Raw genomic sequence first — 17,104 nt, forward strand, 5'->3', positions numbered from 1 at the left:
AACCACACTCCCTGCCCCCTAGCTGGTACCTGTTGGTGGGTTAGCCCTGCTGTCAGTCTGGCAAATGCGCCTCTCCCAACCAGGCAGGAATGAGACACAGCGGGGGATAACAGCCAGGCCCGGTGCACACCCTGTCTCTGCCGATAGTCATTCATCCAGTCTTTTGTTCAGCATTTATTAAACCTCTAAGATACTGGTCAGCTGCAAAAACAACACTGTCCAATCATTTTCCTCATGGAGTGAGAATGGTCAGTGAAGTAGGGAGCAAGAAACCAGTAGATTCAAAAAGGCAATTTTAGGTAGAAGTGCTATCAAGACAGAGACAGATGGCAATGGGTGGGTGGAAGGGAGAGTTGTGTCTACTAAGAATTCGAGGACTTCTTAACCCAAAATTTGCAGCAAAAATCATATCTAGAATTAATCATCTTACCCATAGGTCTCCATTTAAACCTTACAACCTCATGAGGGAAGGGTTACTGTTACCCCACTGTATAGGGGACACTGAGGCACAGAGGACATGCGTCTGAAGTCACATAGTTAACTAGACACAGAACTGGGATTTGAACCCAGGCGTGTGACTGTGGGGCCTACAGGCTTTCCAGCTCATCCATGCACTTCCCTGCCTGAGTCAGACCAAGGAACCAAAAATTCGGTGATCTATTGTCTTTCTAAGGTCTTGGGGAGATCAAAGGAAAAGCCTGCTGGGGCTGAGGGAAGATGTCCCACCTCCACCCTCCTACCCCAGCCATCCACTCACTCATTCCATCAGTCTCCACCTGACACTGAGAACCTTTGATGTGATGGAAGCCACAAAAGACACTGGCCGCTGCCCTCACACCATATATGGGTGGGAAGGAGTGGGCAGTGGGGGGATTAGTATAATCATCTCTATGATGGAGGCCAGGAAAATACAAGATGGAGTATTTAGGAACACAAGAAACTTTCCTGGGGAGGGTGCAGGGTGGGGTGCGTGTGTTGGGGAGAGGCAATTTTGAGGAAGATTTAGAGGCTCTGACTTTTGGTAGGGTGTCCCCCCAAAGCCCAGGCAGCAGTGTGACAGGAGGAGAGGTGGGAGAAGGGCATTCCGGGCCACAGCAGCGACTTGAAAGTTTGTGGTGAGTGCAGGGAACAGCAGCGGGAACAACTACAGCTAAAAGCCCTTGAGGAGAGGAGGGACAATGAGTGTTGCCATTATCCCAACATTTTCGAAGGAAACAGAATTAAACAGAGCAAAACTCTGAAGGACAGAAAATGACAAAATGACATGATCCCGCCTAGAGATCGACTTCTTCGTAGGTGATCCTGCGTGGACTTCATCAGTGACATCACGAGGCCCGGGAGGGCGATGTGGCCACCATCTCTTGGCCACGTGCTGCGGACCAGAGGCTCTTGGAAGTGCTACAGACTTTATAGTACTTAATCCTCACATGACCCCATAAGTAAGTGCCTAGTATTTTCTTATTCTATACCTCAATAGAAATAAATAAAAATAACTCAATTCTTTTCTCTACAGAGGAGGAAATTAAGGCTCAGAGAGTCTGAAACTTGTCCAAGATCCCACAGCTAATGAATGACAGCTCTGGGCTCAGAACCCAAGTTCATCCCAAAGCTAGTGCTGCTACTACACACTACATCACATGGCTCCCTGGAGGCTACGTTTTGGATACCAACCTAAACAGGTAAAAATGGAATTGTCCAGGTCAGTGGTTTTGATTTGCTGGCAGGTGCCCCATCATTAGATTGATGACCCCTTCTTACCACATCCTGTTGTCTGGGTTTCTTAACGAACTGCCGGGATGTTTGGGCATCAGCTTCGTTACAGCGCTCAGTTCTAAATCTGGGCTTGACATTTTTTGTACAGAAAATGTGTTTCATCTGTGACATGAGCCAAGACGTCAACATTATGCTGTAACTTCATTAATGGTTGTCATAAGCATTATTTCAAAGTTGGGATTTTTTAGGTCACAGAAAACCCCTTTGATCGGTGATCAGGGCTGAAACACAGCCTCCCCACCCCCCATCCTTATTCCCCCATCTCCAGCCACCTTGGCAGGCTGTTGGCAATGGACTTGACTCTGAGTAGAGCCTCCCAGGCAGACTTGAACTTCCAAATTTTCCACTTGCTCCCCCGCTCCCACTGTATTGGTTTACGAGGCCCTTAAAAGTCTTTCTGTTAAACTGAACCCATAAATCTCAGCCCTGCATCAACAACAACTGTCAGGTGGGAACACACATGTTTAATACTGATTTCTGTGGTCTTAACCAACAGTGTCCTTTTCAATACTTTAAACATTTTTTCTCAGTTTCTCATTTGTGGGGGGCTACGTTTTTAATGTAAAAAAGTCATTTGGTACCAAAGGCCGAAATATCTGGTCATAAGCCAGTCTCCTTGACATTGAATTCAGGATCTTCTGGATCAGCTACAGGATTTTTTGATTCTCTGATGTCAGCTAATTGATGGAACCATTGACAAAGGCAACAATTTTTAAACGTGGTGCTATGCCAATATTTAAAAATGATAGCTAAAGTACTGATGCTTAATACTTTTTTACCCACTTAAAAAATCGGTTGGAGCACATTCAAGGTTATTCTTATAATGATACTTCTTGCATTTGGATAAGCTTTTCTTAGTGGGAGAGGAAGGCGGTGAATTCTGTAGAACCCTTTGAGCATGTGAATTCCATCCTTCATTTGGAAAACAAGTCCAGAGAACCGCTAACCAAAGACATCCATCCACTTACCTGCAGACACTTGGAAGGAAAGCACATTCATTTCTAACCTGGCAGTTTAAAAAACAGCCAAGCTGTAACGTGTGACTTAAAAACAGGACAATGACTATTTTATTGGATTCTTCTTATGCTTTGGTTTTAAGCCCAAATCCTCCAATTAAGCAATCCATCAGATTTCTAGCCAAACAGAAACTGGCACACACTTGTTGCTAACTATGTATTCACCCACCCTACAGACCACGGAAGATACATAATAAGGCCCTGCCCTCAGGAAGTTTCCCATCCAGTGATGGACACCATCCCACAAACCAGAAATATTAAGTTCTTGGGCTACAACCCTCCTACCTTATGCCCATGGCAGATATGACTAATCGATAAATGCATTCTTTCCTGCTATGCTCAGATCCAGCCTGTCCAGCTTAGGGCCCCAGGAAGCCACTACCAATTAATAAGAATTGATAAGCAAGATAAAAGCTATATGCCCTTCCTGATGCATACTTTTAAAAGGATAAATAAATACAGAGGGTAGCCTTAAAAGGCCAAATGTCTGGACTGTGTGCTACAGAAGACCTAGGAAGGAGCTCCTCATCGTCAATGAGATCAGAGAAGGCTTCCTGGAGGAGGGGGTTCAGCCCTACATTCAAAGATAACTATGGATAGGAGAGGAGGAGGTACCTCAAATGAGAGAATGACAAAGGTATGGGTACAAGGAGCACACTCGTGGCATTGTGAGTCTGGCAAACCAGTCCAAGAGAAGGGTTGGAGAAATGGATTTACAAAGGAATGGTGAGGCCAAGCCATGAATGGCTTCGAATGCCTAGCAAACAATTTTGAATTCTCTTATAAACAGTGGAGAGATTGACACTCATAAACGACATGAGCAGAACAGTATTTTCAGTAAATCAAACTGGCGGGTGTGTGCAGGAGGGACTGCAGCGGAGAAAACGAGGTGAGGCCAGCCAGGGGCATGGTGGGAGTGACCCAGGTGAGGGGAAGCGGGGACCAGGCCGGGAAATTGCTGTCAGGACAGAGAGGGGAAAGCAGCAATGCCAGCTCAAGAAGATCTGACAGTGCTGGGGGGTGAGCGGAGTGCAGGGAGAGGCAGGAATAAGAGAGCGCTCGCCCCGGCTGGCTTGGCTCAGTGCTCAGAGCACAGGCCCTCGGACCACGGGGTCCAGGGTTCGATTCCCGGTCAAGGGCACATACCGTTGTTGCAAGTTCTATCCCTGGCCCCAAAGTGAGGGAGACAACCAGTCGTGTCTCTCTCACATTGACGTATCTCTCTCTCTCTCCCTCCTCACTCCCTTCCAGTTGCTCTAAAGGTCAATGAAAAAAATATCCTCAGGTGAAGATTAAAAAGAGAAAGAGCTGCATCACAAAAAGGTACCATTATCACCTCTCAGGTCTCCTTTTCTGAAAAAGCATAATCCCTGAGCATCACTGGATGTCCACAGCCACAGCAATGTCTGGGTAACAGACTGGGCCGTCGTGTGACTTCAGTGAGTGGCCAGCAAGGAGATTTCAAGGGACGGCCACTAAGGGGCTGCTTCTAACATTCTCCTCCCAGTTGTCATTTCCGAGGACTCAACACGGATGAGTACCATCCGCAGAAGTAGCGGTCCCTTCTTTTAAACTATGAGCAAACCTACTGTATCTCCCCTCTGCATCACGAGTCAACATTCCAACAGCTCACAAACATTGTCACAAAAAGCGATCTGATCACAGAAGGTCAGTAATATCGGAGTATTTGGTTCCAAGCTACCGTGTCAAATATTTTTCCTCGGCTCATTTCAAGCTCTTTGAAATGAGAATAATAATTGAACCTTCTTATCAGCAGGCGTCTGTTTGGCCAGCGCACATCAAAGCTTCAAGATGCGCAGAGCACCACACTGGAGGCTGGGTCACACGGGAAAACAAAAGCAGTTTTGAAACCATGGAGCCTCTGCAAACAAAGGGCTTCATCACTGTTGGCCCTGCCCTTTGCCAGTGTGTACGTTCTCTCCGATGCACAGGCTCTCCCCTTCTCATTATTTATTGTTAGGGTTCATAATAGTAGCTAACATTGGTTGAGTACCCCACCCATAAGCATTTTGGAGGAGCTGATGGCACATTCAAAGTGGGTTATTGAGGAAAGTTTCATAAAGCAGAGGTTTAAGTAAAACCACAGGAATGGAGAGTAGCCTGGGGCCAGGAGTAGCTGGAACCTGTTCACATCCCCAGACCTGGCCAAATAGGGGTAGGTTTGGGCAGGTGTCAGGGGATGGGGAGGGGGACATGAGAGTGGTTCTGCTGCAAAGGGACCAGGCGCTGCCCTCTCTGGATTATCTGATTTAATCCCCACTACAATTCAGTTAACAATGACACAGTTAACAGATGACCACACTGAGGAGCAGAAAGGTTAAGTCACTAGCTCCCTGTCACACAGCAAGCAAGAGGCCAACTGACACTGGAACCCAAAGCCCAAGTGCTTCATCTCCTCCACTCATCTAGTGTGGAAAGTCAAATTATTTTAGAGTAGTTGTTTTAATGACAACTTAATTATTAATACTATTTCTTATCCAATAACCATTTCACATACTGCTGCAATTAGTGCAGCCTCCCAAAGGCCACCTGCAAGAGTCACAGGGCCTGGTTTCTTTCCAGCAGTGGGAGCACCAGTCACCCCTTCTCCTCTGTTCCCACGGAGGCCAAGGCCTCTGATGTGCCTCCACTGGGGACAATCTGTGCACTGTGGACCTTGCCTGGATTTCAGGCTGCGGCCCAGGGAACTGAAAACACACCAGCTCCTGCTTTAGTCTCATATTTTCCTAGAATAAAGAATTCCAGAAACACTGGGTGGCACATGACTGCTCACTTAACCAGCTGATGACTCATCTTAATACCAACTTCAAGTCCATCAACTACTCATTCACTCAACTCTGCTCCCTCACCCGACCACCACCTGCCTCTGTTCTGGTACTTCGATTGGGGGGCATATAGTCCTCGGGGTGCCCACAGCCACGGCCCCTTCTTCCCACTGGCAGATCGAGCCCTCTGCAGCTGCTCTTCCACTCGAAAGAGCCTCAGACCAGAGCTCTCGCTCTCTCCCCGTCCTTCACTTTGCAACTTTCCCGGTTCCATTCCGTGGTCCATCATTTCAACACCATCTTTTGAGAGTCTAAGGCCCCTTTGCCTCCCATCCCTTCCCTGATGCCAAGTGGTAAAACCTCAACATTGGGTGGATCCCGTTACACTGCGGTCCCGCACCCAATAGCCTGCACTGCGGGAGTCACTCAGTGGCGATGGTTCTATGAAGAAGTCGTGGTCGCCGATCTCAAATAGGCTCTTAGTCCTACCCAGCTATCTCACTCTTTCCTTCACTCCTCCCTCAAGCCCACATTTGCTTTACAAGGAATTACCTATACATATATAATGGGTACATGCTCACAACTTTTTTGCTGGAAAGAGTCTCCAAAAATGTTGAAGATCAGAGCATTAATCATTTATTACTTCTTGGGAGGCCCACTGTCCTCCCTTACACACCTACCATAGTGGTAGGTTTATATTCATTTGTACGACTGTGTGAAAATATCTCTCCTCCTAAAATATGAGCTGCAGCAGGGTGGAGATATTGTCTGCCTGGTCACTGTGTTGTTCTAAGTGCTAACTCAGTGCCTCGCACATAGTAGGTGATCAAGAAATAAGTTTTGCATAAATGAATATTCCAGAAGGGGCATGTCCGTGCTCTCTTTCCCACACTAACAGAAACTTTTCATTTTTCATGTCTGGAATACTTTTAATGGACTCTCTTTCCTACACAGTGAACATACAGTCAAGTCACTGCTTTGGCAAAGGGTAAATAAGAAAGTGATTCAGAGGTGCCTAAAATACACTCTGATTACCAGCCAGGTGTGGAGTGTCAGTGCTTCCAAAAGTGTATTTATCATTACCACAGAGAACCTATTGCGATCATCTCTGTTTTACTGATGAGAAACGTGGGGTTCAGAATGGTCAGGGTCACTAAATTGGAAGGTGGGCAGGCTGAATTCAAATTCAGGTCTGAGGTCTAAGTCTAATTGCTTCCTATTACATTTCAGTAGCTTGATCATAAAATGAACATTTTTATATTAAGAGGCAATTTCCTCTTTTGAGTGGTCTCACAAAACAAGATTGCTATTTCCTAGAACTATCTGGTAGGTATCCAAAACCAAATTCAGGTCTGTGGTGCCCTGGCTGCGAACGGGTTACCTAATTTCATGCTCGCGCCTTTCCTTCCTGGCTTTGTCTCTGCGTGTTGTGTTTTGTTTTGAGGCTGTCGAGCAAAGGGCAACAGTCGTGTTGCCTTTGAAAGAATCCACTCCATTTCCATAGTCAGAGATGGGCTCATCGGATGGCGCAATTGCAAGGAATGTGCCCCAAAGCCCTCCAGATCCTGCTGATATTTTCCTATGGAGGTTCGTCTCCTGACATGTCATCGCTGCCTTCTCTGTGTGTGTCTCTGAGAGCCTTGCCCTCTCTTCTACGTGAAGCGACTTGCCAGAAATGAGGGCCCATGTGAAGATGCTTGGGGTGCACTGTGAGAAGGGGGGGGCTGACACACAGAATGAGCTACGAGCTAATGAAGTTATTCTACACCTGCAGCTCTTTCCACCACTCTTCTAGTCCCCCGCCAAATGGCTTTCCAGCCTTCCTTTCATCTTCAAATGCCATCCTCTCCGAAACATTATTCTTCATTCTACTTGAAAAGCGAAGTCTTCACTATCCTGCTTCAATAACCTACCTCTCGCCTGGCCGATGTGGCTCAGCGGTTAAGCATTGACCTAGGATCCAGAAGATCCTGGTTTGATTCCCGGTCAGAGCACATGCCCGGGTTGTGGGTTCAACCCCCAGCAGAGGGTGTGCAGGAGGCAGCCGATCAATGACTCTCATCATTGATGTTTCTATCCCTCTCTCTCCCTCTCCCTTCCTCTCTCTGAAATCAATAAAGACATATTTAAAAAAATAATAATAACCTACCTCTCCCTCATTATGCCATTCTTAGTAGCAAGTCCCAAAGTGTGTGGGTTACAATGCTTTTCCAAGTCAGACGTGGTCTTTGGGTATTATCTCGCTGGCCCTGCGGCTGAAGAGGTTTTCAACCCTCCAGTGTCAGATGGGAGACTCAAAAAGACAGCAACCAAGAGCAAGGGAAGCCGCCAAGCCCTCAAGCTTGTCCCGATTCCTCGCTGAGCCACTGAGGCAGGCACAGAGATTCTTCATCGAGCTCAGCGCCTCCGCCAGCCTCCCGTCCTTGTGACTTTTATTCTGGCTGCAGAGACAGCAGCCCCACGAATCCCCCGCTCCCCGCTCGTCTACCATCCATTCCCTGCCTCCTGCAGTCACTCGGCATTTCCCCTTCTCTCGCTACCTGCCAAGCTCAGTTTTCCTGGGCAGGAAAAGTATGTCTTGGACTTCATATGTGCAGGGCAGGGGGGTCAATAGAGCATGTCAAAATACCCCAGGGTCTAGGTCAGATGCACTAAAACGCAATTCTGCAGAATTCCCACAGGACGCCCCTTCCCTTTTCTTATGCATATTCATATATACGACCACCCCTCATTATCTGACTCTCATCTGTTCATGGAAACGTACTGGCCAGTGAATTTCAGACAGCAGTCACTTGTATCCTATTATTTCATGTGCACTTTACCTTGATTTTGAAAAGAGCTTTGAAAAAAACAGTAACTTTAATATCCTGAGTACATAGGTCAGCGCCCCTCACATGTGTGCACATTATGTGCCGCTGAGTAGGCTCCGACTCCTGGCAGCCCTGGGAATGAGAGATGGCCACACTGTCCTGTCCTCGCAGCCCTGCTCAGCTCCTGTACACTCACGATTACGGCTTCTTTTACGGAATCAGTCTATCTCATATTTGCTTTCCTCTTTTCCTGTTGCCTTCAATTTTTCCCAGCATTATTGTCTTTTCCTAAGACTCCTGCCTTCTCATGATGTGCCTAAAGCATTAAGACCCCGCATATAGGCATTAATGAATGTTTCATACATGAATGAATGAACTTGTCCATAATCTACAATGCCCTGCTTGCTCGGCCCCTGCCCACCTCCTCAGCGTCATCATAACCAGGCTTCCCCTTGCTCTCTGCTCCTCAGGAGCACTGGCCTCTCCCTAGACCCTCTTAAGTGCTAGGCTTTATCCTGGCACAGGACCTTTGCACGGGCTCATTCCTCTCTCTGGAGTTCCTCAACTCTACCCCATTGACCTGGTTAACTTCCCCTCCTACTCCAGCTCTCAGCTTTTCATGTTTTCCTTTAAAAATCTGTAAACATTATTTCGTACGGAATTGGTTATGGGGGCCCTTTGTATGCACATACATGTTGACTGCGACATATACAGGATCCCTTAGTCCTTAAAACCTGTCTCTGTGAAGTTATTCTCTATCCTCCAAGCAGTGTTTCCCAGTTTGTTAGCAAGAAATAAGCTCCTGGGGTAGTGAACACAGTTACACTACGGTAGAAGTGGGAGATGAACTGTTACTAGTTATTGGGAGATTGTGGGTCAAATAGTGTAGACAGAGCAGGGACCGTCTCTGTTTACTGTGATTTTTCCTGCTGGCCCCAGATTCTGGATGGTCAGTCACTCTTCATTTGACTCCTTTGTCTCCTGTGTCTGCTGCTTCCCCACCCACCCTCTCCCTTTCCTTCTGGTGTTGCCTTAAGCCCCCTCTGACTTCTCTTTCAGGTATTTCTTCCATCATGGTCCGCCTGCCTCCCTAGTCCTTCCTGCACCACAGGTCTTGATGGTAACCTGGGTCAGTATCTGAAAGTCTGAACATTTCTAAGGATGCAGCAATGCTTTCTGCTGGAGTTAACAAAAGGTGCTGGTGTGTGCTCATCTCCCTGAAATAATCTATGCTAATTTCTTGATGAAAAATTCATACTGTCTTCCATGCTGCTAAGCAACCAGCCCAAACATGTCTACTGTGTAAGTCTCTCTGGAGGGCCTTGTGTTACATCCAGCGCCTGAAGCCTGGTGGACATAAGAGGCAGCAATGCAGTCGAAGCTTTGGGAAAGGTTTCTGAAGCTCATGAGAATAAAACTAATACAGTTAAACTGCTTAAAACAGTGCCGGGAACATGTAAAGAACTCTATGAATTTTAGCTATACTATCACTATTATTTACTACTCTATGGAAATGGGTCTATATTTCGTTTGTTTATATGAACAGGAGATCAGCTGAGAAATGAATCCTTTTAAAGGGTAAGACTCCATGGAGGTCAGACCTCACAGCAGCCCAGAGTCAAATCAGTTCTAGGAGTGGTGTTAGCAATTCATGAAACCTCCTGTGATAACTGAGGTACAGGGGAGACCACAGCAGAGCAGCCAACCAGAACTAGAGGAAGTTCTCCTTTGGGCTGAAGGTGGGATGCCCATCCTCAGGGTTTCCCACGCCCCCCGGGCCTCCTCCATCACGGTAGCCCTGGGACACGCTTCCTGGCAATTGCTGGCCTCACTGTCTGTCTCCCCAGTTATCAGAAAGAACATGTGCCTGTCTTTTCATCACTGTATCCCAGTGCCTAGCATTAACCTTTAATGAATGAACTTATTTAGCTAATGAAAAGAGGCATCTGGGCTCGGATCCATCACTCTGATAAGACAGGTGATCTGAATGTTGCTCCAGTGGTCTAAGGCAGCAGAGAACAGGCAGGAGAGTTGATAGGGCCACATTGATAGTCTTGAGGCCCCACCCCAAGGGGGAGGTGGCCACTGGAGTAGCAGCAGAAAGTAGACCAGGCCAGGGAGGTAGTGAGTGTGTAACTAACCACAAACAGGAGGGTCTTGTCTCCTGATTATGGCCCAAAAGTCCTCCTGGAAGTAAAAATACTGGTTGCTACTAAATTAATGTTCACAAATATTATGTCACAATATGACAAATTTTAACAAAAACTATACTGAGCGTAACTCCTTAGAGAAAAGGGCATAAATCATAGATGTAGAGCTGGGCGAATTTTCTTTCACAAAGCGCACACACCAGTGTGACCAGTGCACAGGTCAAAAGGCAGGGAAATAAACAAAAGCTTGGAAGCACTCTCCCAACCTGTCATTACTTGTCCCCAACAATAGCACATAAATACACTGGCTTAATTTATGTGCCAGTGGAAACTTAAATTAAGTTTCTATTTCTTCTGGAAATGGAAACTTAACAATATGCACCCTTTTGTGTCTTCCCTCTCTTATTTGGTGTGTGTCACAATATGATGATGCTTTAACTCAAATACACTGAAGAGTTATTGTGTGCCCAGCATCACACTAGATAGTGTCAGGGATACAAGAAAAATGAAAGACAGACTCTCTGATTTGGGGGGGGAAAGACTCCAATATACATAGTATATTGTTTAATACAAATTTACACTTATTTATATTATTTCACAAAAACCTGGAATCAATCTATTAGTGTTTGCTACTGTCGGAATGTTTATGCCCCCCCCCCCCCCCCCCCCCCGCAAATTCACAAGTTGAAACCTAACCTCCACGTGCTGGTATTAGGAGGTGAGGCCATTAGGAGGTAATAAGGTCATGAGGGTGGAGCCCTCGGAAATGGGATTAGTGCCCTCATAAAAGCAGCCCAAGAGAGCTCCCTCGCCCCTTCCACCTTGTGAGGTAACAGCAAAAAGTCCAGAAAGCGGACTGTCACTGACACTAAATCTGCTGGAGCTTTGACCTTGGACCTCCAAGCCTCCAGAAAAATGGAGTTCTGCTGTTTATAAGTCACCCAGTCTGTGGTCTTTTGTTATAGCAGCTCAGACAGACTAAGACAGTATTCTATCAAAAGCCACTTTGGTCTTCTGTACTCTGCTACAAGGAGGGTAGGACTTCGCAGTTTGGTAGTAAGTGGCAGTGAGGGGTGGTGGAGGTTGATAGAAGAGGACTGGGACCACTGCTAAGGGCCCAAGCAGCCTGAATAAAGCCTGTGACCACGTGTTAGCTTCAATGTGATAGTACCAGGGTCACCCTGGGGACCTCTGCAACACATTCGAGAAGATTCACTTAGGGGTACAATGAGGGAAGCACCATATTGGGAGAAACTAAAGCTTTCTGGAAACAGGACCCCAACTCCTGCTAAGTGATGGGGTGTCAAGGGTGGTGAGCAGTGGGAAGTGGGCAGTTCTCCCTGCTCACTCTTTATGACTTAGGTTAGCCAGAAAGAGGGCTTCCTCTGACAGGACCCAGAAATGCGGTGAGTGCAGACAAGAGTGAAAAGGAAATTCAGGGAGAAGGAACCAATGAGTCTGGCTGCTTCTCACTGACAGACTCCAAAGCAGGAGCGAAGGGAAGATGACCCCCCCCCACACTCACACTCACACACACACACATACACACTCACACACAATCTCCTGCCTCTCTGCTCGGTGTCCTTGCTCAAGCTGACCCATCACATCACTGCATAATAACCAAGTTTCCAAAGCTGGCCTGATGACAGCAAGGGAGCTCCCAGGTGATCCTGCCAGACCATGAGTGGGTGTCACAGTGAGACCGAATTCCTGTGTCCCCAACAGACTGCACATGCGTGGGGGTGAGGGATTGCCTAAGGAGGCAGAAGAAAGGGTTCAGAATGAGTATTTCAGCAAAGCCAAGAGGAACTGTTGAAGCTGGCTGAAGCCTGAAAGGCGATGCATGACCGAGGGCTTCCACGGTCTCCCACGTCCTCAGCAGAGAATTCTGGACCTTTTTTGTTCCCTGCATTCCTCCAGCTGACTGGAGAAGCCTGTGGACACTTCCTCCGAATGTCTGAAAAAGCTGAAAGTAAAAGGCCTGAGACTACAGAGGAACATCTAATGGCATCCATCTGTGAAAGTTATATGCGCGCCTCGTTAGTCCTTCACTAAGCAATAGGATCTAGCAGATTTAAAAAGTGCCACGGTTTAGAATTGGAGAGGAGCGTAACGATACTGTGAAGTCCCTGAAGCAGTGCAGTGTGCTCTGAGCCGTCTGTGATCTCCCCTGGGGGCAAAGTCACGGACACTGTTAATGCTCCTGCGCTGGCTATGTTGTTTATATTCCTACATACAACAACTGCTAACTTTCAGTTAGAGGTTAGTGAAAACAACGAGGTAAGTTTTTCCTCTCCAAGGCCATGAGCCCTTTAAATTCTATCTATAGACCTCTTGGGGGGCGTGGAGGTTGGCGGGAGAAGGTCTATGGACCTCAGGTTAAGGAAGGACAAACTTCAACTTCATCCAACCATTCAGGGTCAGAAACCAGATTTCGAGGTATGGCCTGCAAATCCAAGGAGACTTTCCAGCAAGCACAACCAGTGACTGTGGGCACATGGGCAGTCACTCTGTATCCCACAGACATCCCAGTCCTCAGTGACTGCAGGTCCCTAGAATCCTGTTCCCAGCCCCATGCCCTCTCTTCAAAGACCATCTTCAGAGCCTTCCCAACTCTTCCCCCTCTTGTCAACATGTGCCATGCCCACCACCCTGCTGTCACCCTAACACCACCTCCTTCACTTTCTTTGAAATGTCAACCATTGTCTTTTCTGTTTACTCTATCTGGGTCATGGTTGACTCAGTCTGAGCACAATGCCAGGCAAACCAACACTGAAGCCTCAGCTCCACCACATTCACACCTGAAGATTCAGCTCCAGGTTGCCCAAATCCTTGCCACGTGTGGTGGAACCGGGTGAGGGAATGTGGATGGATGGGTCTCATGCACCCACCAACATTTCTTGTGCCCCTGCTGAGCTAGCACCGGGTAGCAAAGGCGGGTGCCTGCATGCACATGTGGAGAATCACTCAGGCAATATCCCACAGGGGTGGCCACTGGGATGCCTTATTTGTTAATAGTTTCCTATTGGGACCTACTGGGTTCCAGGTACTGAGTGGGTGCTGGAAATAATACAGTAAGCAGATGTGAAAGATCGCATTCAATCATCACAAGTGCTATAAAAGAATTTGGAGGGGCATATGGAATAGGGTAATGGGGGGGTGCTATGCTACATGTGGCAGTAGATAAAATCCTCCCTGAGAAGGTGAAATGTAAACGGAAAGAGACCTAAGGGTTAAGATGGAGCCATCTGTGTGAAAAGCCAGAGGGAAACCAGAGGGTTGGTGTTTTTAAGAGGGATCACAAATCCAGAGAGGCTGAGACTGTCAATGAGAGGAGGAACTGGCATGAGCTTGGCTGGAGAGGTAGCTGCCAGATCAAACTAAGGGAGTAGAGTGGAATGTTAATAGACAGACTCCAGAATCTGGCTCTAAAACTTCTCTAGCTGTGTGACCTTGGGGAGTCACTTATGCTCTCTGAGCCCTAGCTTCCTCATCTTTAAGTTGGGATCAACATATATGTCCTCCATCGAGTTGCTAAATGCATTGAGTGTAAAGCTCTTGGAACAGTGCCTAGTGCACAGTACGTGCCTGTAAGGGTTTGCTATGACTTGTCCCACACTCAGTGAGCAGCTGTGAAGGACTTAAGCTGAGCGAGGAGCGATCTGTTTGTCTTTAACAGATTATTGGCCATTGTGTGGGTCATCAGTAAGACTAAGAGTTGGAAGGGATCCCAGGGCTCATTCACAGCAACTTCCCCAGTGGTTCTCTCCAAGAAGGGGAGGGGATAGCCCCTGAAGAGCCACCACTGGGAAAGGCAGAAGAATGGCTGTCCCTTAAGTGCACTGGGCTGGAGAGGAGGTCGAGAGGCAGCAGGCACAACTTCTGGAACACACATCAACCAATACTCTGCCCTTCCCCAGTAGGGAGCCCACTGCTGTCATTTCCAGATGATTTCTGGTCGCACATCCCGCTGCCCAGCTGGCTTCTGTTCCTGCCAGCGTCAATGTCACTTTTGTTGGATTGCAAATGCCTCAAGGGCAGCAGCCATTTCCTTTTACTCCCCCTATACAGTGAATGACACAGGCCCCACGAAACCACTACTCAGAGCTTTTGAATAATTGATTGAAAAAGGAAAATGGAATCATAGCATTTCAGCACCACTCCTGGACTCCAGGGTCTATAAGAAATGCAGGGGGCCTTGGGAAGTCCTTAAGTCATGCCCCTGCCCAGGGCCAGCCTTCCTCAGACACTCCAGCCAGACTCCTCTTCCGGTTCCCCAGAGGACATTTTGCTCTCCCCACCTTGGGAATGCATCCTGGGGTTCACAGTCTATGCAGGGAGCTTCTTCCAAGCCTCTCCCCAGAGCCCTTCTGCTGCACAGTTCAATGGGGACACCACTTATTTCCTGCCCAAAGGGGCCCTGGAAACAAGCCAATGAGTGGGATAAAAGCCCTCCAGTCTCCAGGGACATCTTCAGATCCATGGGGGGGACGGCACAGCAAGCCCCTCTGGCTGAGCTGGAGCTGAGGGCTGCTGAGAAAGGGCCAGGCCCCTCAGTCCCTCCGCATTCCCCTGCCTCTCAAGACCCCAGGCACTCCCTCTGCACCCCCCACCTGTACAGCAGCCCCTCCCCTCTGGTTTTTGGTGAATTTACTCTCCTCAGCTCTGTCAGTGCCTTCCCTACACCAGCCCATGATCCCTCCTTCCCCCACCTTCTCTTCCCTTCCACTGTGCCCTCCCTCCTCCCCCCAATTCTGCAAGCTTCTCATTCTCCACGTTTCCTCTGTGTCCCCCATCCTCACAATCCCTTCCCCACCTTCTTCACAGCCCCCTCCCATATGCTCCTCGGTGCACATTTTCCACCCCCAGCCTCCCCCCCCTCCCCGCTCCCCTCCCAGACCCTCACTTTCCACTCCCAGCCCTCATTCCTATCCAGGTCCCCTTTCCCATTCCCCCCATCCCCTCGGCCTTAGCCATCGCTGTCCCCATTCCTCTCCTGTCCCCAAAGTCTCTCATCGCCTAATACAGCCCCCTCCCCGACCCTACCCCGCCTTTCCCGGCCCCTCGGCGAGGTCCTCGACCACGTCCGCGGTCCCCCCTCCCTGCCACTCTCTGTGGCGCAAACTGAACCGCGACGGCTCCCCCACCCCGCGTCCCCCCGCAGCCGCAGCCGCAGCCGCAGAGACCCTTCCTCCCCCGGGGAGGCCAAGGCGCCGCCCGCTCACCTGTTGGGCCGCCCGGAGTACGCCGGGTCTCGCCTTCTCCGGGTCGGGGTCCCGGTCCCGCTGCCGCAGCCCCCTCTTGGGGTGCATGTGGCGACACAGGCAGGTGACCCCGCACAGCGCGAGGATGCTGGTGGCCGTGCCCAGCGTGGCGCCCAGCGCGATCACGGGCACCGACAGCACCATGGTGCCCGCTCCCCGCGCGGGGCTCGGTCCCGCCGCCGCGCACCTCCCCAGGCTCGGCCGCCTCGCGCCGCCTGGCAGCTCCCGGCTCCGCGCGCGCCAAACGCTCTCCCGCCGCCGGAGGGCGGGGAGGGCGCGCGGCTAAGAAGACGTCAGGGGAGGGGCCGGCCGAGCCGCCCGCGCCCGCGCCCGCACCCTGCCCGCCAGCACGTGACCCGACCCCCACCCCGGCGGGAGCCAGTGCCTTTCAGGTGGCGGGAACCTCAGGCCCGTCTCAGGCCTTCCCTCGCGCTTTTATGTAGGAGGACACTTGCGCCTAGAGGGGCAGCAGGTCACTGCTGCGGGCGGCAAACCAGGGCTCGAACCCGTGTCTCGGGCTCTTTCCTGGTAGGTAGGGGTCGCTTTCCCAGACGGCTAACCCTTGGTTCGCGCTGTCTGGCGGAGGCGGCTGTTACACTGGTTCCTCCAGGAGCTTTGCAAACAAGCGAGCAAAGCTGGAGCTCTCGCGTCCCGGGAACTTGAACTTGCCAGATGCTCGCCCCGGGAAGAGGGGCGGGCGGGCGGCGGGGTAGAGGGAGCTGGTTGGGTGCCAGGTCGAGGCTGTACCCGCGTCCTGGCGGAGAGACTGCGACGGTTCTGTGCACACCTGCGTCTCCTGCAGCGTTGACCCCGTAGTTCCTTTATTACCTACTAAGATTGGCGGGTATTCTCAAGTCCATGTACTGAGGAGGAAGCCAGGGTAAGAGGGGATGTGGGGCAGCCTGGAAAATGCAGTCACCCGGCACCCAAGCTCAGGCTGGCAGGTTCAAGCCCAGGCCTCACACTTAGAGAAAGGACTTGTCTTAGAGGGACAAAGAGTATCAAAGGCCGCAGGCAGGAGTCCCGGCTTGACTTGGGGGAGGGGAGGGAAAGAAAGAAGCATGCCCGGAGGAAAAGGAGATTGCAGGCAGGCCGAGAATTGTCTCTTTGTTTTGGAGCATTGACAAGGCATTGTCTCTTTGTTGTGGTGGTTTTGTTGTTAATTCTCGCCTGAGGATATTTCTTCCATTGCTTTTCAGAGAGTAGGAGGGAGGGAGGGAGGGAGGGAGGGAGGGAGAGAGAGAGAGAAACCTCGATGTGATGCACACACCCGGAGTGAACCTGCAACCAAGGCACATGTTCTTG

The 17,104-nt window shown here is 49.6% G+C and overlaps 1 protein-coding gene across 1 annotated transcript in view; it reads right to left on the reverse strand.

Annotated features, from left to right (window-relative positions):
• SYT13 (synaptotagmin 13) overlaps nucleotides 1-15,943 on the reverse strand; it is a 33,523-nt gene extending 17,580 nt beyond the window's left edge. The window contains exon 1 of the mRNA XM_087821829.1: nucleotides 15,761-15,943. Within this exon, the coding sequence (XP_087677955.1) occupies nucleotides 15,761-15,943 (183 nt within the window). The remainder of the gene's footprint in view (nucleotides 1-15,760) is intronic.
• Nucleotides 15,944-17,104: the final 1,161 nt, after the last annotated feature.

Source organism: Miniopterus natalensis, chromosome 11 (genome assembly GCF_054644295.1).
Source record: "Miniopterus natalensis isolate mMinNat1 chromosome 11, mMinNat1.hap1, whole genome shotgun sequence".
Taxonomy (NCBI): domain Eukaryota; kingdom Metazoa; phylum Chordata; class Mammalia; order Chiroptera; family Miniopteridae; genus Miniopterus; species Miniopterus natalensis.